This window comes from Pyrgilauda ruficollis, unplaced genomic scaffold (assembly GCF_017590135.1).
Source record: "Pyrgilauda ruficollis isolate IOZ18807 unplaced genomic scaffold, ASM1759013v1 scaffold310, whole genome shotgun sequence".
Classification (NCBI taxonomy): Eukaryota; Metazoa; Chordata; class Aves; order Passeriformes; family Passeridae; genus Pyrgilauda; species Pyrgilauda ruficollis.
The window spans coordinates 75,832-99,870 of record NW_024524490.1 but is presented as its reverse complement, the minus strand read 5'-3'; the positions used below and the strand labels follow the sequence as shown (position 1 = coordinate 99,870).

The 24,039-nt window shown below is 36.6% G+C and overlaps 1 protein-coding gene across 1 annotated transcript in view; it reads left to right on the top strand.

Moving 5' to 3' along the window:
• CHD1 (chromodomain helicase DNA binding protein 1) overlaps window positions 1–24,039 on the top strand; it is a 57,718-nt gene that overhangs the window by 4,251 nt on the left and 29,428 nt on the right. Inside the window, exons 3-9 of the mRNA XM_041474193.1 lie at window positions 15,874–16,078; window positions 17,050–17,151; window positions 18,445–18,512; window positions 19,729–19,878; window positions 20,186–20,466; window positions 22,862–23,087; window positions 23,939–24,039. Coding sequence (XP_041330127.1) covers window positions 15,874–16,078; window positions 17,050–17,151; window positions 18,445–18,512; window positions 19,729–19,878; window positions 20,186–20,466; window positions 22,862–23,087; window positions 23,939–24,039 — 1,133 coding nt within the window. The remainder of the gene's footprint in view (window positions 1–15,873; window positions 16,079–17,049; window positions 17,152–18,444; window positions 18,513–19,728; window positions 19,879–20,185; window positions 20,467–22,861; window positions 23,088–23,938) is intronic.

Below are 24,039 nucleotides of genomic sequence, written 5' to 3'. Positions count from 1 at the left end.
TGTTGCTGTAATTATCCTTCAAATCTGGATGTGTGAATTTTAGAGAATGGAGGTAGAAATTGGCAGCAGAGTATGTTTAGTAAGCTTATAGTGATCCCATTCTGTTCAGCATGCTAGGGGTGGAAATAAGTGAAGAAAACAATTGAGAACTGCTGTGAGGAGTGAATTGCAAAGGAGATCAAATTGAGGAATTAGTAGGAAAAAAGACGAGTGAAGATGAGTACAGTGATCATCTAGCAGCAGTATTGGTGTTAAGTAGAAGTCTTTGAAAATTTGTGTCAGTTTGCAAATTTGATACTTCAGAAGTGCAGTGAAGCAGTTCACTTGCCTTTGGTGTATGGTGTCAACTTCTGTTCCTGTCATTCTGGAGTGATAATAAATACAGCCTGATGCAGCAGAGCCACCGTCATTACTTCAGAAAGTTAAGCAATTGGTCATGGCTGGATTTACAAAAATACACCAGCACATGGTGTTTTATGGAAACACCATGACTTGAAAAAGTTGACGAAAGCTTGTAGTATTCTCAGCAGTAGGGGGCCTGGAGAAGGCACTGATCATAGACCTTTGACTTGATGCTCTGTGGTAAGGGATTGTAGCTTGCCTTTATTCAGTGTCTAGCTATGAAGGTGATTATTTTTTCTGAAGTGAGAGGAATGGACAGTTTACCACAATGCTTCATTCCTTTCTAGCATTGCATCTATTCATCTGTCTGCTAGATCACTAGAAAACTTGCCCTGGTTGCAGGTGTTCATCCTGAAGTTCTGTTTTGCTACAGGTGGAAAAGTGCATGGCCACACCATTTGGACTTCCTTTGCCTATTTCAGCCTCTGAAGCTCTAAATCAGTAGTAGAACTGAGCATGATGGAAATTATTGTAAATATTGTTAACTAGTCTTGTTGCTTGGTGTTCCAGTTTCTGTCCAGTAATCACAGTGGAGTCTACTTTCCAGTTTCTTGTTTACTAGAAATAACTATTCTCTAATGTTTTTATGTAGCTCAAAGTAAAATATCAGAGATACTATTCACCTGTATAGCAGGTGAGTGTAGACACTAGCACTTATTAGCAGTACGCTGAGAAGCTAACTCAAGCAGAGCATCTTTGTATAGCGTTCTTGATGACATTCAGTATAATTCCTCATACAAACATCAATATGAATACATACATTCGAGTTATATAGCAATAAGAATACTTAATCATCAAGGAAGGGCAGCTGTACCTGAATTGCAAGACAAGTGCCAGGTAGAACAAGGTCTGCAGCAATGAAATGTTGGCACTATTTAAATAAAAATCTGATTTCCCAGCTCTTTGCTCTTACGTGTGTCTGCAGAACAGCGTGTAGAGGACTTAAGCATGCCTTTCTTTCCTAGGTAAAAAGGCATGTGCTCAGTGTAGCTTGAGTGAAAGGTGGCTGGCCATTTTTGCAGTAAGCAGGAAGCAGCTGCTTACACCAAAGATTTCTACAAGTCTTTACACACTTGAAAGTTGATATTAAAAGATAGGGATTTCAGTGGGTTTAATTTGTTTTGTGGATTGCGTAGTCTGTGGACCACATAATTAAGTAAAGAGTAAAGACGTGGTCAACAGGCTTCAGTTTATTATATAAATGGATACCTTCCATAGAAAGTAAAGAAGATTTGTTTAAAGCCGCAACTTTAGGTTCTTCTTGTTTTCTTGAAATCTAAGTGGGAGTTAAAATAGAAATTGACCAAACATATTTGCAGAATTACTTGCATGCACTGGCTTCTTTTTAGTAGGAGTTTAATAGATGACAAGTGAAAATGTGTGTATGCAGCAAGAGAGAGCATATACATAAAACTGTATATATATAGATACATATTTACTGCACAGGAATTCTCAGATCAACAAAAGTACCTGAATGGTAAAAAAAAATGTTGGTAGCATGTACTGTAAACAGCTAGTGGATAAAGCAAGCTCTTTGCAGTATTTTTCTTCTTAATAAACAAATGGTTATTTTATCAGGAACAATCTCTTAAAGAATTAAGCGTACTAAAGCATGATAAGGTTAAAAGCATCTTTTCCCTTCTTTTTGGAAGAGTTCAGAAGAGAGCATGTATACATAAGTATTTTTTTTCCTAGAAACCTTTCCAGCTAAAAGAAAAAATCTAAAATTCATGGTCTAGCTCTTGATCTGCATCTGTGATATTAAGTTTGGTTTTGTGACTCCTGCTAAGTTTATCCCTGTGTTTTGTCTAACCCAACTGGATGCCACATATCTGTACCACCATTTTAAATTAAATTCCTTTATTCTAAAAGTTTCAAGATTTTAGCTGATGCAAGCTCTTCATGTTCCTCAAAACAAAGTGAAGTGTTGTAATACTGGCAAGTATATACATCAGACATGTCCAGATGTGGTCCCTCAGCTGCCTTCAACTGTTTTCTTTGTTCAGTTGTTTTTTTGTTTGTTTGTTTGAGGTTTTAAAGGTTCATGTTTGTTTGTGTGTTTGTTTATTAAATTCCATGTAATGCTTTTTTGCTGGTAGCCTCTAAGGAGCTTCTGGTAAAGACATCATTGTATTGTTGGTGGATCCAGCTGTGTGTTGAAGGTTTCTCAGATTACACAACATAGTAGTAGACCCCTGTGTAATCACTGGTACCTCCTGCCTGTGAAGGGTTCCTGGAACAACTTTGTGCTCTTAAGATGTGTGACTTGCATCTCTCAAATAAAGACTTGCAATGTAGTTCATAGGATCATGAAAGTTGGTAGGTAATCAGTTTAATTTTGATAACATTGCTTTGTTTACAGTAGTAACAGCAAATAATTAGTCTGCAGGACAGGAAACACATTGTGTTAGCCCATACCAGGAAAATTCGTGCAGTTCATACTCTGTAATAGCTGAGGACAGGAAATAACATTTGGCAGATTGAATATTATACTCTCTGTGCCCGCTGTTCTCTACTGGCAGTGACGAATAAGATAAATCTGCCTTATGCATTGTAATTAAGTTAAGATTTCTGGAAGAAATAAAACTAGAAAAGCTTACTATTTACACAGAATTTGTCTATAGAAACTTACTTGCAATTTTATGAGTTTGGCGTTTAGTATCTGTTACTTCTGCACATTTTGGATGGGCTCTTCATATTCCTAAGGTTTTCTTCCATCAGCTTGTTCTAAAAACCCAACAACCAAGCATCAAAGGAGACAGTCCACTGTTACCTCAGATAAGTTTCAAAGACTCTGCAGATAGTAATCTCTTTATTTTTTAGTGTGTTGAGCTTTAGTTTGCTTAAATTATTACACTCTGTCTTACTAGCCTTGAAACAGAAGATAACTAAGGTAACATCGTCTAATGAATGCACTTGAAATCAGTGATGTTAAATTAGCTTTTCTTGGATCAGTTATTATCCTAGACAGGAGTCTTTAAGTTTTCTGTCAGTTCTTTCACAATGTGAGTTGTTTAGCTTTCCATTTAGGATTTGTATTCCTAGTGCCTGGTTTCTCACTGTATGATCCTCTCAGGGGCACCTTATTCTAAAGGATAAGCTAGTGAAGCTGAACTTAAGACTGGCAGCTAAACTAATGGCTGTGTGGCAGGATGCTTGCTTTAAGCCTGTCATTTCCCCAATTCCCCAGTTTTATTGCACAGGTATTTATTTGGGGAAGTTGAAAAAAATTACATTTGTTTTGACCTGCTACCTGCTTTGGTATTTCTTTAACCTATGTTGCTTTTCTTTCAAAGAGTTCACAAATAAATACTGCATTCAGGCATAGATTTGAACATGTAGGGAGTACCCAGAGGCAGTGTTCATTAAAAAACCAGATAAGACAAATTCTTTCAGGGTGTGTCTAAATTCCATACCAAATCAGATTTGACATATGCTGCTGTACAGATGGAACTACGAAGGGCTAGAGGTAAGAGATTTCTTAAAGTGCATATCCTGGAAAATGCTGTTTCTAGACTTTACACCTCAGTTTGTCAACATACATTAAACTAATTTTTCATGTAGAACTTCCATCCTGACATCTGCTGTTCATTTTCAGTGTATGTTTTTGTGTGCTATGACAGTTACTGCTGACTGCTAAATTTTCTATCGTTACTGGGGTTTGTTTGCACAGTAAAGAAATAGTCTCACTTCAGCAGTACCAAGGAGATCATTAGTGCTTTATCCATCGTGTTTGTTTCTGTTTTCCATATCCTTATGAGAGTCCACTGTTCTGCACAGTCTTTTATACTAGTCTTAGTTTAGTTTGGAGAGGGGAGGTTGGATTTTTAAGTGTTTGTTTTTCGCATTTCAGTTGGGCAAAGTGAATGCAATTTAAGGTTTCTTAGTCAGGAGCCTCTTCAAACAAATAATGACATTTTCATATTACCTTTCAAAAAATAAGTAATACATGTAATTTGCTTGGAGGTGGAGGAGGGAAGAAGGCTTATGTGACACAGAAGACAGGCTTAAATTTTGTTTTGATTAATGGAGTTAAGTGCCTAAACTCATAAATGGTCTTCAATGGTTAATCTTAGCAAACATTGTATTACTGTACCTGGTATAGTAACACCTCTGTTATGTAGCTGAACTTGCTTTGCCCTGTTTGCATCTGCACTTCATGTTGTGGTCTTGATAGTGTTTATAATTTCTGGAGCCATTTGGCTTTTTGGAATCACAGTCATTTGGGAAGAAGGTAAGAAAAAAAGACAAATTGGACAATAAAGTACAATCGGTTAGAGGAGGTCAGCAGTACAAGACCAGAGCAAGGAAGGATAAACATAATGTGGTGTGGTAAAGTAGGGTGAATTTGACAAATGCAGATTCACAACAAACATTTTTAGTTAACTGAGAATGAAGTCTGTTATGCTGATAGTTCCTCTGATTATGTTAGGTAAAGTGACTGTTCTGCCAGGAGACTTGAATGAAAAAAGTAGGTTCCAGCTCTTCACTGTCCTGTAGAGAGACCATCTTGACTAAGCTTGGAAAGGCTGAGGGAGAGACAGAGGTAGGTCCTAATTTGTGCTGCCTAAAAATGGAGTTTTCTTTTAGCTACCAGGTTTAATCAGGCTTTTTTTGGAAGAAAGAAAAAAAAAAGTAGATACAGGTGCACAGGCAAAATAAAAGGCTGATCAAGTTGTATGTAGGCCATCTGTCCTGTTCTTCCTTAGGTATCTACAGGAGTGTAGGTAAGGTATCCACTTTTGTGCTTTGCTGAACTGTTTCCAACAGGGCAATTTAAGCAAAGACCCTGGCTTGTATAGGAAGAAGAATTGTCCAGAAATAACACACTTGGCATCTCTTTTTCTGTAAGATGAACCCTTAAGAGAGGGAACCAGAAGCTCTGTTCCTGAGACAGTATTTGTGTGATAGCGTTACACAGCAGCAGACAGCTAGTTGTTACAGTATTCCAGTCAGTGTTTTAGGAAATACATAATGTTCCTTGACATCCTTCCCCTAGACATATGACACCAGAATCGCAGTAATTTGTAATGTCAATTCAGATGGTGAATTTTGTGAAAGTCAGTGGTGCTACTTTGCACTAATGGACATTACTTGTTGCAAGGAAAGTTGGTCAAATTGGGGACCCTAGTTAAACTATTTATCACCTGATGCTTAAAGTTCTTTGGCTAGAAGATAAATTGCTTACAGACTGTGCCTGGAAAAATGCAGGTGGAGTTAAAGAATCCCGTAGGCAAACATGGAAAAGAAAGCAACCAGGTATTATGACTACCTCACTGCTATTATCTCCCTTCATTGCAGAATTAGGTTCTGTTTCTTAAGTGTGGGTAAACTGCCTTTCTGTCAGACAGGTTTTTTGTCTTTATCATAGCAATGATTTTAAAAGTCAAATTTTAGCACAGTGTGAAATATTCTCACTTAAAATTTTTTTCCATTAATAGCTTCCATTGAATATTTTCAGAAAATACTTATTTTCTTCTTATTACATATTTCCTTTCCTTTTGCACTTCAAGGAAGATTATACTATTTCTGAAATTCTGCTAATACAAGTTGCTGAAATCAGAGATTACTTGTTAAAATAAGGGATTACTTGTCTTCATGCTCTGAAAAGCTTTTACACCTCTGTCCAGCTGATTATAATTATTTTTGCCTTGTTATAGCTGATTGTGGGGGTGTTCCATTTCAGCAGATGAAGAAAATGTCAGCTGAGCTAAAAATCTGTCTGAAACTTCTGTATGTATTTTCCTGTAACCTTCAGAAACTCAAACAATTGCATTTCACAAACTGGTAAATGGGCTCTAAATTTGCAGTGGTCCTGCTAGACACTGCGGTGTGGTACGAGTTCTCTATGCTGTTGCCTGTTTTACTAGTCACAGCTGCAGTTCCATGTGCTAGGGGAAAGGAGAGAAGGTATTACACTGTATAATAGATGTGCTAAAATTGAATAATACCATAGACACCTTTTTCATTTGAAATCAGTTTAGGGTTTTTTCCTAGATTCTGTTGATTTCCACTGGTTTATGCCTCAGTTTCAGGACAGCAGTCTCAAGAAATACTGCTTGATCATACCTGCTTGTTTCTTCCACATTTTCATAGATGCTTAAGGATGTTTATGAGAGCAGAGGTGGTTTTGAAAAGCTCTGTCTTCTCTCTGATGCCATAGGGGACATTGGAGAGGGCAACAATATCAGTGTCAGAAAAAGTTATTTTTATATATCCTCACCAATAGGTGAATGTATTGGTGAGGACTGAATGTCTTTTCTAAGTGTGGCAGGGCATGCTGTTCCCAGTATGAATTGTGTAAATATTTATGTAACTCAGAGCAAAGGTAGGAGCAGATAAAGAGAAGTTTTACAGTTCTGTTTCTTGTTTCTGTGTTCCTCTTTTACCATGAGGAGATGACACATGTAAATGCTCTCTTTGAATCCCCGTGTGTAAATGTATATACCTCTTCTTAGGTTATTCCATTTCTACTCTTAAGTTCAGCATCTAGCATACTAGGATTTAATCTAAGTTGCTTCTCATGTGGAAGTGGGTCATAGTTAATTTTGCAAAAGGGATTACAGACTGATACTTGTCTTTATTAACCAAGGCTTGCTCCTTGTCTTGGTGAAGGAGGACATCTCTCCTTTACCTTTTTTTTTTTATGCCTTAGTGCAGTGGTCTACAAAATTGTTGTTGGCATACTCCTGTCAATATTTCAGCCTGCATCTCAATGTATATATTTAATTTATGAAGTATATATATGTAATTATACTTGTACTAGAATCTACCTTTATAAAACATATACAATAATTAGAAAATTTTAATGTTATGAGATAAAGATTTAATATTTGAAAATACTAGATTTTTATTGGTAAAAGAAACCTTTTAGCACTTACTAGAAAAATATTAAGAATATTCTTGTTTAGTAATGTCTTGGTTTAACATTTTGTGACACAGTGTCTGGAAGGTGTGGTTCTTCTTACGTTTGTTACCTTATTTTAATGACTAGCACATCTGAAGAAGATACCTAGCAAAGATACATGGCTTCAGATGGAAGAAGTGCTTTGTTTACTGCACTTACTAAGTCGCAGTACTATTTTTTTCAATCTTATCAGCTAGTTATGCAAAGGTTTTTATTAAATTTTGTCTAGTAAATTTCCAAGTACTCTGTCAATCATTTCATGCATGTTAATCTGAAGGGGTTGCAGTTTTCATGTTTTTAACAAATGGGTTCAAAACCCACTGAAACTTCTTGGAAGATTTTTTAAAAGGCTGGAAATTTTTATCTCCCAGCTTTTAATGTGTATAGATACAATAGCTTTTGTTAGAGAGCATGCATTGGTTTTAGTAACAAGATGATATAATGATGGAAACCTTTTCAAACATCTGTTTTCAAAATGCTGTCTCTATGGCATGAGTTTCTTTTGAAAAGCAGCTGCTTTTTCACTGTTAAAATATCACCTTCACTTGGAAGGGATACATAAAGTCTGTTTATTTTTTTCAAAAATACCTGCTAGGTAGCATACAGCTGGTAACAAATTATTTCCACAGAAATGGTCAGTATATTTCAAGCACTCTTCTTTTTAAAACAAACACCCTCAGAACTCGCCCAGAACTAATACTCCTGGTCGACAGTGCTTCTTAGCAGTTCAACTTCTTATGGTATATATACTTCTTTATGTTCATTTACTATCTTGTTACAAAATATGATAAGTATTTTACTATTTAATGGACTTGTTTTCATAAAATTAAGAACATCAGTGACTTCCTGCATTCTTCTGGCTCCAGATTCTTTGCTGCAATAGCTTGCCTATTGTTGATGGAGTGGATGAACTTATTTTGTACTGCAATCTCTTACCACTCTTACTAGACTCTGGTTTTTATTCCAGTCAGAACAACCACACATTCCTTGTTACATTTGCATAGTTTTTTCATAAAGCTTTTTTTTTTTTTTTACTTTTTTTAATTAAAGTAGTTTACTGTTGATAAAGTAACTTCTCTAATTTTTTGTGTAGCTATTATTGAAATTCCTGAATTTGAGACGTTAGAAACATCTGTACTTTCATCCAGCTGTGGAGCAAACCTTCTGAAATGGATGATTTGTTCTAATAGTTGTTTCTTCAAGTTTTCAGCAGTGTTTTCTATGTGTCTTTGAACAGTGTTTGCTCACAAAGAAATGTGCTTTGGTTTGTCACTGTAGTTTTCCATGCATTATTTTAGCTATTTTTAAGCAATGAAAATTCAATTCTCAGATGGCTTGATGGCTTTTTCCTCTTGATCTTAAGTAAGAAAACCTCAGAGCAGGCTGCTAAACATTTATCATTAAATTAAGGGACATTTTTTAAAGTACAAGATTGACTATTGTTGCATTACTTGAAACATTGCTGGAAAAAATGAAGGTTTATCTTTGTGTTCTGGATGGCTAGTTTTCAGATGTCTTGCTAATTGTGATGGTTTCATGCTACCATTGGCTAACATCTCAAGATAGGATACACATTTAGGGTATGAGTAATTATTAACATGGTAAGTAATATTGGTAAGTAATATTTTGAATAGTCTTGATAACTGAAATTTTCTTTAATCAACCTTCTTGTCAGATGTCATTAAATTGTCATTGTTTGTTACCTTGGAGTGTGGCTTACGAAGAGCTTGTACTGTAGTAGAAGTGTCAGTGCTGCCATTTTCTTTTCACATGCACTCACAGTACCTTCAGCCCATTGTTTCCTTACAGGACTCTTTCTAAACTACTCCATTCTGTAAGGGTTAGTTTGGTTAAAACTAAGTAATACTACCCAGGAATCCACCTCATCAGGCAGAGACAAACTGCACACACGTCTGTCTTACTGCACGCAGAAGTAATGGAGTGATTGTGCCACTGTCACCTCTCTGGGTTGTGGAGCACATACTTCCCCCAGGACCTCTCAACCGCCTTATGTGGCACTGGCCCATCAGATGTACAGGCTGAGTGAGCTTACAAGTATCAGACTGTTGGTGATGGAGGGAGACTGAGAAGACTGATTCGGTGATCAGAATCCGATTTTATTGTGGGATACAAACACTTCTATACTATTTCAGGGAGACTAGTAATGTGTACTACAATGTTTAAGTTAGAATCGCATACACAAACTTACGCATATAACAATATCTCTTGCTTGTGGAGTTTAATGGGATTTTTTTTTTCCAGTAAACCTGTCTGATTTAATCTTCTTGCAATCTAGGTCTAATTTTCAAAGTTCCATTTGCTTTTGCTAAGGCATCCTGTTATCAAATCTCTTATGTTAACCAGGTCCAAAGTCCATCATCTGTCTTGTGTCCCCCAACATTCCAACATCATTTGTTAAATAGTTGAATGTTTGTAAAGTTGAATTTGTGGTTTGTGGTCTCCCCTTCCTTCCTTCCTTCCTTTCTGTCCCTTGCTGTCCTTCCTGTCCTTTCCTTCTTGCATTTCAGGGGTTGTTACTTTGGTTTGGATGGATTTTTTTGCTTTGTTGATTTGTTTTAGATAAAAGTAAGTCTAAATACCAGTTCCAGTATGTTCTTTACATACCCCCACAAATTGTCTTGTCTGCCTGTGTGCATTCCTCTTTGGAAACCATTGTCTTCATGTGCCAGTTTTGTCTCCTTAGTGAAGTGTGGTGAGGCTGGGAGAGGGGGAAGCTGTTTCTCTTTCAAAGAACACCTTAGGGCAAATACTGCAGCTACAAGGCTGGCTCCTTAGACCACAATAAAGCCTTTAGGTAAATCCTGGTATTCCTCACATCAGTTTAATCTATGGATTGTCTTTATCACTAGGAAGGCTGTCTTTAAGAGATAGTTTGTCAGTTAAGTCCTGAGGTAAGGTCAGTCTGGCTCATGCAATAATGCAATGACTCATTGTTTTGTTTAGGTCAGCACTACACGTGAAAAAAAAAATAAAAGTACAGATAATGTCCCAGGGATGTTGTATCTGCAGAGGCAAAGTGCTAGAAATCATTGGTCACTGTGTGTTAAAGTGATATGATACAGTAAACTGCTAGTATCTATGCTTAATAGAAGTTGAAATGGAAAACTGCTGCTACATTGGGTTTTCAATAAGACTTAATTTTTACTGCTCCATTTTTTAGTTATGGATACTGCTTAAGAGATGTGGCTAGAAAATGCCACAGACATACTTAACTTTTCCATTTGTTGTGAGGGGAAATGTAATTCTTTATTCTCCTCTTTATGTAACTCTCCTCCCTTTGTCCCAAGTAAGTCTGTGCATATTGTGGTGGATTTGTTCATTTTTAGAAAAAGTTACATAGGTCTATGCTTTTACTTCATTGCTGCTGTTTCTTACAGGTGTTTTGTGAAAAACAAGTAAGATGCTCCGTTATATCGAAAGTGGATCATTAGTTGAGTCTGATATTGGTCTAAAACTGGTTTGTGTGAGATATGTGAAGAAACAAAAAAAACCAATTGATAATCAACTCTATTCTTTCTGTCTGCCTTGTAGATACAGAGCTTTAGAGCTAATTAAGAATTAATTCTTAGACTGAAAAATTCTATTCAATTTCTGTTTGAATAGATACCTAGTCCTGTTAGACAATAGAGGTTTTTTTGTTGTTGTGTTGATGCAAAAATGTTTTCTTTAAACTGCTGTGTTATACAAAATATTATCTGTTGTAGTTCGTTTTGGTGGGGGGGGCACCCCGGGGTGTCCCCGATGGGCACCCTAGGCTGTGAGTTCGCTGGAAGCAGGAGGCAGGCAAGGAGACTCCATACGGCTTCTGAGGATGCTGATTAAATGAGGGTTTATTGGGGGTCCCATGCCCGGGAGCAGCATTGTTACTGAGGGGGAAGGAGGGGGAGAGGGAGAGCCTAGGGGATGGAAGGGCCAAGAGGGGAGGAGAAGGGCTAAGAAGGCAACTGGTCTCACTCACACCGTTTAAGAGGGAGATTGAAGTGAGCGCAGAATAACACTTGGACCAATGGGATTACAGATACATGATACATGAACCAGATGGTTCAGGGCAGGACCACTGGCTTAGAATATACCATACATTTTGGAGGGGTGAGACAGAGCATACCGTTTAAATAAAATCCAATACTACACCTCACCCTTTTTTCATCAGAAAGAAAAGATAAATATGATAATTAACAATTTATTATATATAATTATACAGTTTTGTAGCATCAATATAAATACAATTGCAGCAAGGATTATGTTTTAAACAGTCCATTTGATTTGATGCTTGCATTTGGTGGTAGGCAGCAAAGATAAAATGAGCATTTAATTGTAATAAACAGGTTACATGGGTCCATATTGCAGATCTTAAGCGAATTTAAAGCATCGACGAGTGCTTAAAGGGTTTCACTTTGGCACTAAGCTCACTGCAGTGCTGGGTTTAGGAGGATGGAGTGGATTCCCGAGGGGTTGTTAAGGGGAAGGCAGGTTAGGGATGGAGTTAGGGAGAAGGAGTAGCAAGGAGAGAGAGAATGAAACCAAGGAAGGAGGTCACAGAACTGAGGAAAACAGTTTAGGGGAGGTGCGGGGCTCGGGCAAAGCTGATAACTGCATCTTGGTGGTATGGTGGCTCCCCCGCAGAAACTGGTGGGCTTGGGTTCCTTCTTTCACTGCTACTGTGGTCCAGAATTATCATTGGAAGTGCTAGACAAATATTTTAATTTTTTTTACGTATGGGGAAAGCAAAACGACACTATGCATCCAGAAGTGTATAAAAATTTGATCTTGGCATAAACATGCTCTCTTTTGGATCCTTGATTTATAGGAAGAAAAATACTAATTTTCTCTCTAATATTGAAAATACTTTACACACTGAAAACTGAGCCCTAAACCTGTAGTTCTTATTGTAGGTGTATTTTTTGCCTTATGTGCCCCATCTCTGTAACTGTTGGTTCAAATCCTTCATATTTCTCTGGAGAAAAGTCCTTTGATGTATGGACTGTTGCAGCTATTAGGGATTTGTAAGTGTTATATCTTATGCAGTGCTGCTTGTTTATATTGTTTTAAAGATCTGCAATTTGTCTTTATGCAGAGCTTATTTATTATTTGACTTTCTACCTCCTTTGCAAACAAGAGCTCTAGGTTCCTGACTTACAGTGCTATCTTTGTAGAGTTTGTGCCTCCAAGTTTCAGGTTGAAACAGTGTATGAAAGTACATTATAAAAGAAACATTGCTTTCATAGCCCTCAGAGCTTGTCAGTTGTGGAAAGTCAACAGGAAAGAAGTCAACAGGTAAGTCAATAGTAGAAATGAAAACCTATTTGTTATTCTTAGCTAATTTTTTCATACATGCTGTAGTTCCATGAAGATATCCAGGACTGTGTGGTTCACAGGCAGAACTTGTAGTTCACACAAGTTTCACAGAACTGCATTAATTTGGGTGATTATAGTTGAAGTAGGCTCTTCCCAGCATAGACTAACCTTGTGTGTTTGAACTCCTGTAGTGCTTTTTATGAGTTAATTTCACATGTTTTGTGCATGTATATAAACTGACATAGATTACTAAGCTTTGATAAATGTTTCAGCAAGTTGTTGCTGTTACCCTGGTTGTAAAATTATTTCTGGCTACTCAGTTTGTCTTTTCCCCTTTCCTTGTTCTGATTTGACGCTGTGGGATAAGAAAGCCTAGTTAAGTTATTATTGGTGCTATAGTGTTTTAATTTCATATAACTATTTTTCTCTGTTTTGTGTACCATATGTTGATCTCTGGTAGGGATCCTACATTGTCCTTCATACGTGGTATCATATAGGGCAGCTCTAAATCGGTTGTGGTGAACTTGATTATTTGTTTTTTCTTCTTGTGATTTCTTGTAATTTTCTTGTAATTTCTCTCCCCATTCCTTTTATTTCTACATGCAGGTTTGTTTTGTAGTCTTGCATTTATTAGTAATGTGGTTGAATTAAGATTTTTACTCTTTGTCAGATGTTACTGTGAGTTGTGATGCAGTTGAGTTGTATTAGGCTGCTCTTAGCTCTTACTTTGCTGGTCCTTATAAGCCTAATGGAAATTCATTACCAGACTCAGAGCTTTGATGAGAACTAGCTAGCAAGATAAGGAGCCCGTGTTCTTTTCTTTGAGTACTGTGTTATCTACATCAATATCCACATGTTGGTATTGTTTAACAGAGACCTTAGATGATAGTTAGCTGATCCCTTAGTAAATAATAAGATCTGGCATTAGCTGGTTTTTTTTTTTGCATTGAGCTCTACAGCAAGTAGCATTATCCACTAGACTTTTATTTTCCCTGTTTCAGTCCCTTTGGTTTTGAACTTACACTCAATTCCTGTGAAGAATATAAAACAACTTAAGATTTCCCATCAGTTGTTTGTCCCTGCAGATGTCCAAGAGGCATTTGGTCTGATGCTGGGTGATGTGATTTAGGAGGTACAGTGATAATGCTGGGTTCACTGCATGATCTTGAAAGTCTCTTCCAATCTTGATGATTCTGTGATTCTGTCTAATCAGTGTAATTCTTGCTTATATATCTAAGTAAACTTTTTTTTTTGTATTTTCTTTTATCTCTCCATCATTCTCTTTTCTGTCTAGTTTACACTGTTAGCAAGTTGACCAAGATGTATTATTCCTGTGTTAGTTTCCGAATGCTACCGTAGAAAACAGGCACTTTGTTTTGGTTGCTTCTGTCTCTGTATGCAGTTAAACCTATGGTTAGCACTGTATTAGTATGTGTGAATTATTTTACTGCTATATGGAAAGCTACCTTAATTGCCATCCATATGGTGTAGTGTTTTGCATAAGTTTTTGATTGTAATCCATGTTATTAATGTCCTCTTTGAGCAAGCCTTGTCCTGCATGAAGATACTTGATTCCTTTCCCCTCCTTCAAGATTATGTAGTATTTACATATTTTTGGTAGCTTTCTATGACTGGAACTTTGGCTGGTATTTATTTGTGTCTCTCCATGCTGAGTTTTCTTCTATATATCTCCATTTACAGTTAGTGCTGCCTTCTGTAGTCTCTCTGCCATATATTTATGGTGCTTTGCTTTGCTGAGAAATATGGTTATTTTATAAAGGTGCGATTCACCTAGTATTTAAGGTAAGGTAATATTTGTGTGCAAAAACTCTATTACAATAGTTTTTCTTGTCTTAAGAAGACAATCAGAGTGTCATTAATTTCTGGTGTCATTTAACCTCTGGTCATATATTGTAGCATCATATTCTGTAACCTGCTTTTTGGGCAAGTGGAGTTCGTGTTACAGCACCATGCCTGAAATAAGACTTTGATGAAAGAAACTGGAAATTTCGGAGCAGCCTTCTCGTTTCCCAGTTTTCCTTTCAGCAAGTGTAGTGGCAACATTTTTCTCCACATCTTGCCCTTCAGGGCAAGGAAGCTTCACTGTGTTCGCTTTGCTGGTCTTTATTTTCCTGGTTGCTAGTTGCAGATGGCTGATGGAGGTGCACTCTGCAGGGATCTGTTAATGAATAGCTTCATTTCTTCTTTTCTGGCACAGTTTTGTTGGTGGCAGCAAAAGCAGAGGAGTGATTTTGCTTTGTTCTGCTGTTCTAAAATAGACAGTTGAGTATATTCTGAGGCAAATGATCAATCTTCCCTCTCCCCCACCTCACCTCCAGCTGACTGTCAGCCTGATGGCAGAGACCAGCTGGGCTTTTATATAGTTTTGGCTTTAACATTTTCAGTTCCAGCTTCATGTTTACTCTGGTTTTTAAGCATTTGTGTCAGTGTGTACATAGTTAGAAATTATTTTGCTATGTGGTGTTTCTTTCTCATGGTATCTTTGGAATATAGTATTAATCTAGTAAGGAATTTTACTAAAGTTTCAAACTCATCTACTCTGTGAAAAACAAATGCTAAAATTATAAACGAAATACTTTTAATTATTGTGTGTTCTAATTATGTTAAATCTGAATGAAAAATGAATATACAGATAAAATAATTTAGACAGCTCAAGTGTATGCCAAGGAAAGTGCTTTGGCAGAAGTCGTACCACCTGAAAAATTCAGAGTTGTCTGTATGGGAAAAGTTTGTGCTGCTCTTTTAACAGAAGACCACAGTCTGTGTAGCTCTTTGTTTTGTTTTAAGGACTACCTCGGCTGTATGAAGATTGAAAACAATACTGGATAGTCTTTTGTGAAGTAGACTAAACTATTACCTAATATGGCATTTGATGGCGCTAAGCAGGGATTTTGAAGGGGGTGAAGCTCAAGTTTGTATGGCTACCAAGTCTTTCTACTGCTTTTAATTCCCCTGTGTGACACTGCTGTATTAATTTGAATGGTTTTGCTTTATTTTTATTTTGGCTTCACTTAGAGTATCTAATTACACTTTAAATTCTTATTCACTGTTTAGTTTTAGCTTTATTCAACTCAGCTTATTTAGTCAACTGCCTCCATTTATGTGCTACCCATTTGTCTGGTCTAACTTAGCAGTTGAGTTACAGGTAAAGTTAAGGTGACTTTTTTTTTTCTTTTAATCCTGCTACTTTGTCAGTTGTGTAACGTCCTACTGACTTGTCATTGCAGCCGATCAGGTGATGATTCTGGGTCAGCATCAGCCTCTGGATCTGGTTCAAGCTCTGGAAGTAGTAGTGACGGAAGCAGCAGCCAGTCAGGCAGCAGTGACTCTGACTCTGTTTCAGAGTCAGGCACTCAGTCAGAATCAGAGTCTGACACATCTAGAGAGAAGAAACAAATTCAATCTAAACCACCAAAAGTTGATGGATCTGAGGTAAACAAGATACATAAATGAACCCTTTGGCAAGGAAATGGCAAAGGAAATATTAAAAACATGGCAAGGAAATACTAAAAAATTTAAAAAGCAATTTAAAAAAAAAAAATTAGGTAATGAAGTGTTCTTAATCAGATTTTAGCTTGATTGGGTTAGTGAATGGATGTACTTTACTGCCTTAAACACTGGGAAAGTTTCTCATATAATTATTTAAATTAGTGCTTTTAAAATTCTCACATTTGTAAGTATTTTCAGTTAGAAGGCTACTTAAATTTCATCATACAGAAGCACGTGCTAGTTTACTGAAGAGAAAGATAACACATACTGTTGTTCCTGAATTCTGTTTTTACATTGTTTCTCAAATGCTTGGTTGCATTGTATCTATAAATAATTGTATAAAAATTTCAAGCTTACATACAGTTAGTTTTCTTTATCAGTAAGTCTGCTAAAAGCAGGAACAAAGTGGTGTTGAGAAATCTCTTCAATCCAGTGGGCCAGAATTACATGCACTCTCCCATGTTTATGGAGTGGTATACCATATTTATGAAGGTAGTTATAGATGAGACACACTAAGAACTGAAGGCTGTTAAGGATTCTCTGTTAATTTTTTTCCCATGTGTTTAACTATTACTGTATGAAACAAAATCATAGCAGTTGAATAGTCTGAAAGAATTTATCTGTGTGAATTTAAAAATACAAAGTTTTGCTTTAACAATTGCCTACACAACTATGGTTAAACATGTTTCAGTAATTATCCTGGTGATTAGCGTATAACATTGTTTTGTAGAAATCTTATGACTTTAAAAAGCTGTCTGATATTGTTAGTTGATGTTACTGTTTTGTAGTGAATTTTTTTGTAGTGAAATGTTTTAATTGATAAAATTAAGATGCTACTTAGGAAAAGTAAATATGTGGTAAACTGGAGATTTTCAATACCTTTAACTGACTCTTGCATCTCTATTCCTGTTTAGTTTTGGAAGTCTAGTCCAAGTATACTTGCCGTGCAAAGATCAGGAGTACTCAAGAAGCAGCAACAACAAAAGGCATCCTCATCAGACAGTGTTTCAGAAGAGGTGATTAATATAATTTTTAAAATGTACACATTGCTATTTCATTGTCTTACACATTGCGATAAAATTACATGGAGCAAATTCATATTCTCTGAGTGTGCATAGAAGCCTGGGGTTAGTCTGTAAAGTTAATATTCAAATAACTGATATTTTTATGCAGAAATGTAAAGATACCTCTGGTTACTTGTTTCCAAGTGAGTTGCTACAAAATTTTAGCAGTCTTGATTCTGTGCTTTTTTTAGTTACCTATTCTGTGTTGTCTAGACAAAATTTTCAAACCACACAGTACTGACTTACATTGTATTTCTGGCTTCTCAAGTTTATTGTTAAGACAAATAAAAATGCTAAATTATTTTTTCAATGTGTTTTTGGAAAAGATGGCTGCTGTAGTTTTCAGAAATTCCATATTAAGTAGAAAACCAATTTTTGCATGTCTTGTAATAGTCACTGCAAAAGAATTCTTGTATTTTAAGAATGAGGCCTGTGTTGCAAAACCTAAATCATAGGCTAAAGAAATACTGACTTTTTGCAGTAGGAATATCTTTTAAGAGCACTAATTGGAACTATGAAATGTAATTTATTTGTAAAGCTGTCTTTTTTCCCGTATTACAAAGACTTTGTAATGTAGTCACACTCATTTGGTTGAATTTCTGTTTTTGTCTGATTTAGCAGCTCATCTTTTAAAAAGAAAACTTAATCACTTAAATATCATTAAAATGTTAATTTACACCTGTTTAGCTCTTTCTTCCAGAAAGATACTTTTCAGGATAAAAATTATTCTAAACTAAGTTTAAGACAATGAGAGTGGCATTAAGAAAACCTAGCTTTAAGAGGGTTCTTGTTTTTTCTTCTAGTGTAAAGAAAGAAGGGATATGCTATTCTCAGAATTGTCTTAAACTGGTGTTTTAATGTGAACAAATATGAAAGGTGGGAAAGCTCTTGAGGGTAGGAGATTTCATTAGAATTATACAGAGACATCATCTTGAGTAATGTGGAGCAGCTTACACCATGACTGTTTTTATGTGGGCACAATGTTGATTTTTTAAGATGGGAGTTTTATGTGGTGTTCTCCGGAGCAGCATTGGCACAGTGTATTCATAGACGGATAAATACAAAAACAATAGCAGTATTCTAACAACTAAATTGAAAGGCATGAAGAGGGTAAAATATTAATAATATGCCTGAAATTTGAAAGTGGAAACTGATGTATCTTTTCAAAACCTACTTGTTAGAAGATTTTTACATATTTTTTTTTGTAAAAATTAATTGGCTTTGGTTTATTTCATTGCCCTGCAGGACTCCTCAAGTAGTGAAGATTCAGCAGATGACTCATCCAGTGATACCAAGAAGAAAACACATAAAGAGTAAGATATTTTCCTAAGTAACAGCACACTTTTTTTTTTCATAGAGACAGATGCTTGTAACTTATGTTTGATTTCCTCACTCTTGAAATGCTTGTTCGCTTCTTAATTTGTCTTGATCTTTCATTTCCAATTCTGTAATTTAAAAATGAGCATCTCTATCACACTAAAAAAGTCTGCAATATTGTTTGAAAACATTCATCAGTGCTTTTATTTCTAAAATACTTTGTTTCAGTTTACTTTTGTGTTGAAGGCCCTCCATAAAAATTCTTGTAGATGTAGGAAACTACTTAAATAGATTGTCTCAAAGAAAATTCAAGTTAGAATCCCTTAGTTAATGCCAGATGGCTTATCTTTTGGATTTTTGTGGGATTGCTTTTTGTTTCCTTTTTTCCTTTTCTTGGACATGCTTAAAAGTTACTATAGTTTTGATATTAAATAACTCTATTAAATTATTATTTAAACTGTTAAGATTGAATTTTCTTGTATAAAGTCAGAGTTTGAATCAAGATACTGTACCTCATCTTTCCTGTCACAAAGTAAAAAATCTCAGTTAAGCAGAAACCAAGGAATCCTGCTACTCAGTCAGGAGTGTCTTACTCATAGTACCTTGCCTGGCTGTGAAGCACTGATGTGAGAATTTAGTGGAAGCTTTTGGGAGCCAATGCCACTCACTAGTTGCTGCAGTTCAGGTTTTTCTGTGCTTCTCAAATCTCCCTCTTATTTTTCAATTCTTGTGTCAAAGTTGCTGATTCTTCACATGGGTCATAGAGACCATAGGCATTAGACAATATGAGACTCTCCAGAGTCTCATATTAGACATGTTCAAATCATAACTTTGTGATTTGAACTTTATGATTTGGACTTTATGATTTGAACATGTTTAACTTCTGACGAATATCTTACCAGGTAGACTTGTTTTCTGACATGTCATGTTAACTCATTTTTTCATGCTGGAATTTATATAGAAATCCAGATTTTTGTTGTTATATTACATTTTAAATCTACTTCTTAGTCCAAATCCCTTTGATGCCATTGGACGTTTTTTAACTTACCTAGTATTGACTGAGGACAAATTTCTGTCTCATCAATTGAAACTGTTAGAAGATTTTTATTTCTGTGAAGAGTCTTGAAATTACAGCAGATCCCTCCTGGGTGAATAACTGTTCTAAAAAATGCAACAGCATGAAATTAGTGTTTTGTCTTTCAAAATGTACAGTGAAGATTGGCAAATGTCAGGATCAGGGTCAATGTCAGGAACAGGTTCAGATTCTGAATCGGAGGAAGACAGAGAGAAAAGCAGCTGTGAAGAGAGTGAATCTGACTATGAACCAAAAAACAAGGTCAAAAGCCGGAAACCTCCAACCAGGTAAGAAGTTGGGCATTTGAATGCTCTATTCTAAACTATTTCTAAAAAACAATTGAGTATTTACTACTCTATGCATGCGACTGAAAATTGTAGTATACTTACTGAGAGAGAAAACACCTGTTTTTTTTAATATACATAATATGATAATATATTAATGCTTTCTAGTGTATACCTTTTCCTATCTGCTTTAAATGAAAGCAGAGTAATTGAACATTCATTAAATGCATGTATTCAGAAAACAATGCAGAAAATTTCTTGTTGCCTCTGTTGAAACATCATTGTTGTGTCATACTTTACTGTCTTGAAGAATTAAGCCAAAAAGTGGGAAAAAGAGTGCAGGACCAAAAAAGAGGCAACTTGATTCTTCAGAGGATGATGAGGAGGAGGAGGAGGATGATGATGATGATTATGATAAGAGGGGATCTCGTCGCCAGGCGACAGTCAACATTAGTTACAAAGAAGCCGAAGAAACCAAGACAGATTCTGATGATTTGCTAGAAGTTTGTGGAGAAGACGTTCCACAACCTGAAGAAGATGAATTTGAAACTATAGAGAAATTTATGGATAGTCGAGTTGGCCGTAAAGGAGGTATTTTTTTTTTAAGTGTTTTTAAAATCCTTGTTAAGATCATGGTGCAGCTTCAATGCATATTCTCATCTATAGGTTAAAAAGCAGTAGTTTTAAAGTTACAAACAAGTCATACTGTTTCACCTTTTATATTCATAAGAATGCTTCTATTCCCTTCTAAGCATTGCAGAATACAGAAAAATTGCATACCTAAGTAGAAGATAAAAATCAGGTGGAAGATAGCTCTGTATTGCATGAATGCACATCATATTGTTATGACACTCTTTGTACAGTTCAGTGGTACTTGATCAGTACAAATTATGTACAATGCAGTGGAGAAAGCAGACTACATGGGAGAGCTGACTAGTACTCTGAACATTGAAAGTGTTGGTAAGGCTAAACCACTGAAATAATGATTTCAGTTACTGCAGTACAAATAGAGAACAATGTGTGGAATGGCTACAAAAATTGCATCTAAAATTGCAATGGTATCTAGAATTCTGCTTTGTGTTTGAGTCTGCAAGTTAAAATCATAGACTCATAGAATGGTTTTGGTTGGAAGGGATCTTAAAGATCAGCTAATTCCAAGTCCTCTGCCATTGGCAGGTATACATTCCACTACATCAGTTTGGTCCAAGACCCATCCAGCCTGGCCTTGAACACTTACTTCCAGGCGTGGTGAATCAACAGCTTCTCTGGGTGTAGCCAGGCAACCAGTTATGGTGCCTCACCCCCCTCATAGCAGAGAATTCTTCCTAATACCTAATCTAAGTGTCCTTCAGTTTAAAGTCATTACCTCTTGTCCTACTACTATGTGCCCTTGTCTGAAGTCCCTCTCCAGCCTTCTTAGAGCCTCCTTTAGGTACTAGAAGGTGCTGCAAGGTCTCCCCAGAGCCTTCTCTTTGCCTGGGATAGCAGCCCCAATTGTCAGGCTCTTTTCATACCATAGGTGTTCCAGCCCTATTTACCATGTTGGTGGCCTCCTCTGGATGTACTCCAGAAAGCCCACATCCTTCTTACAGTGGGGACCCCAGAGCCTCGGGTCTTCCTTTTTTCTCTTTTTCAAAACTGAGGTTTATATTTCTCTTTTTCCAGTTAGTGTGAACTTCCCTGGACCACTGTGACCTCAAAGATTATGGTTGTGGCTTAGTTATTTCCTCCACCATTTCCCTCAGGACCTGTAGATGTATCTTACCTGGTTCCACGGACTTGTGCACTTTCAGTTTCCTTAACTGGTCTCAAACCTAATCTTTTCCTGGAGTGGGTGATTCTTTCTTCTCCCATTCTCTTCCTGCCTTTTCTTCCTCTGGTGTGGCTGAGTCATTTGCTAGTGAAGACTGAGGGAAGGCAGTTGTTGAGTACCTCAGCCTGCTCCTTGTCCAAGTAAACAGTTCTCCCCTACTACTCTTAATTATCTAAACAAACACATGAAAAAACCCCACCCAAATGCTGAGCCCCCTTCAGAGCTACCTTTCTCCATTACTTATACCTAATGTCTTAAATTATTGACCCTTCTCAGAATTTGTACTCTTCTTTTCTCTCAAATTCCCTCTCCCATGCTATCTCATATCCAGTGTATGGTGTTACTGCTGTGGTCAAAGCCGTAGAAACGAACCTGCTTTCATTCTTCCTGCACAGATGTTGTTGCTGCTTTTTTGGCATTGCCTCTCTGTTAGAGTTTATCTGGTCCAGCAGCTTGCTGATCTCATTTCCTTATCAACCACTTGGTTAGAGCTGGATGGTAATAATGTCAGGGCTATGGGTTTGATCCCTATACAGGCTTAAGAGTTCGACTCCATGATCCTTGTGGGTCCCTCCCAGCTCGGCATATTCTGTGATTCTGTAACCTGTCCTCACCAAAATGAGCCTGTTTCCTGCTGCTAGTGTGCTGCAGCTACAATACAGTCTGTATTTAATCTGTACTTTATAATTTTTACCTCGTAAGATAACAGAGGCAGGACAAGCAACAAAGTTGTTTAGGAAGAAGGAGATTTAGAGTGTCCCTGTTAGTAGGTTTTTCATGTCTTGAGGCTGATCAGACATAACATCAGATATCTTTATTATGCTCAGAGATAAGAATAGTGTAACAGAAGATGACAAGCAATGTTTGTGTGGAGCATTCCCTAGTGATTGCTTTAAATGCAGAAATACAAAAAAAATTTTCATGAGGAAAGATAAGATATTGCAGGGTAGGTGTAGAAGTTTTGGTTGCTCTTTTATTCTCTTGACTACTAGTGCATGTCTTAATATATCTACATCATAATCTTTCAAATAATAGTAATGACATGAGTGCAGTAGACATAACTCAAGTATATGCTCATCTAAAATTACCACCAATTACTTTACTGCATTTCTAACTGGTTAACTTATGACAATGCACACTTACTCAAGGCATATGATGTGGTTTCTTTCTCAGCCACAGGTGCTGCAACCACAATATATGCAGTTGAGGCAGATGGTGACCCAAATACTGGGTTTGAAAAATCAAAGGAGCCAGGAGAAATACAGTATCTTATTAAATGGAAAGGTTGGTCACACATCCATAATACATGGGAAACTGAGGAAACACTGAAGCAACAAAATGTTAAAGGAATGAAGAAACTGGACAATTACAAGAAAAAGGATCAGGAAACAAAACGATGGTGAATCTGGTTTTTTTATGATACTTATTTTGAAACACCATAGGTATTCTATTGTGTTTCTGAAACCTGTTACCTAGTTTTGGGGACATAACTTCGAGTGTCTGTGCAATGGGAAGACAAAAACTTTGAAAGCCAAAGCCCCTTTAACATGGTCCAGTAACATAGTTCTCTGAATCTGATGGGGATGTGGGGGTGTGTGTGTGTATGTGTCTGTATGGTATAAATGGAGTTTTAACAAGACGGGTAGTATTTAAAAATAAATAGTAAATTGTAGCTTTTGGTAATTTTCCCATTATACTTTGATTGGATTTCTTCAAGAATTGCTGCAAGGATCAATGTTTTCTTGGTGCATTAGCCATTTCAGGTAACTTTGAAAAATTCAGTTTTCTCTGCTGAAACCTGAGGTTGAAGCTTGAGAATAAAAACCATGAAGAAATATATACATTTTAAAGTCGCCTCTTTGGTGTCTGGTTTTATTAATGTGTTTAATATAATTAATGAATGCTGGTGGGATTTTTAGCAGCTAGTCATTAGATGTATTCTTGCAGTGAGCCACCCTGACTACTATTCCATGAAAATAACCTGTAAAGTGTACTGCTTATCTGGAGACATAGCTACTACAGCTACCACTTGTACTAGCCAAGCAACTAATGGAGAATACTAATTTTCAGCAATAAGTATTTTCAGTCATTAATGGTGAGGCAGATGCAGCCATTTTGTAGTAGGGATTTTTAAGTTTTTAAATCCAGCCAAGATCTGTGGATAATTACATTCTGAGCTATAGGTGTTGAACTTTCTTAGTTTTAGAAGTATATGGTGTAATAAGTGTTGTGAATTAATTCCTGCTCCAGGCTGAAAAATGCTTCCCCAGAAGATGTGGAATATTACAACTGCCAGCAGGAGCTTACAGATGATCTACATAAACAATACCAGATAGTGGAAAGAATAATTG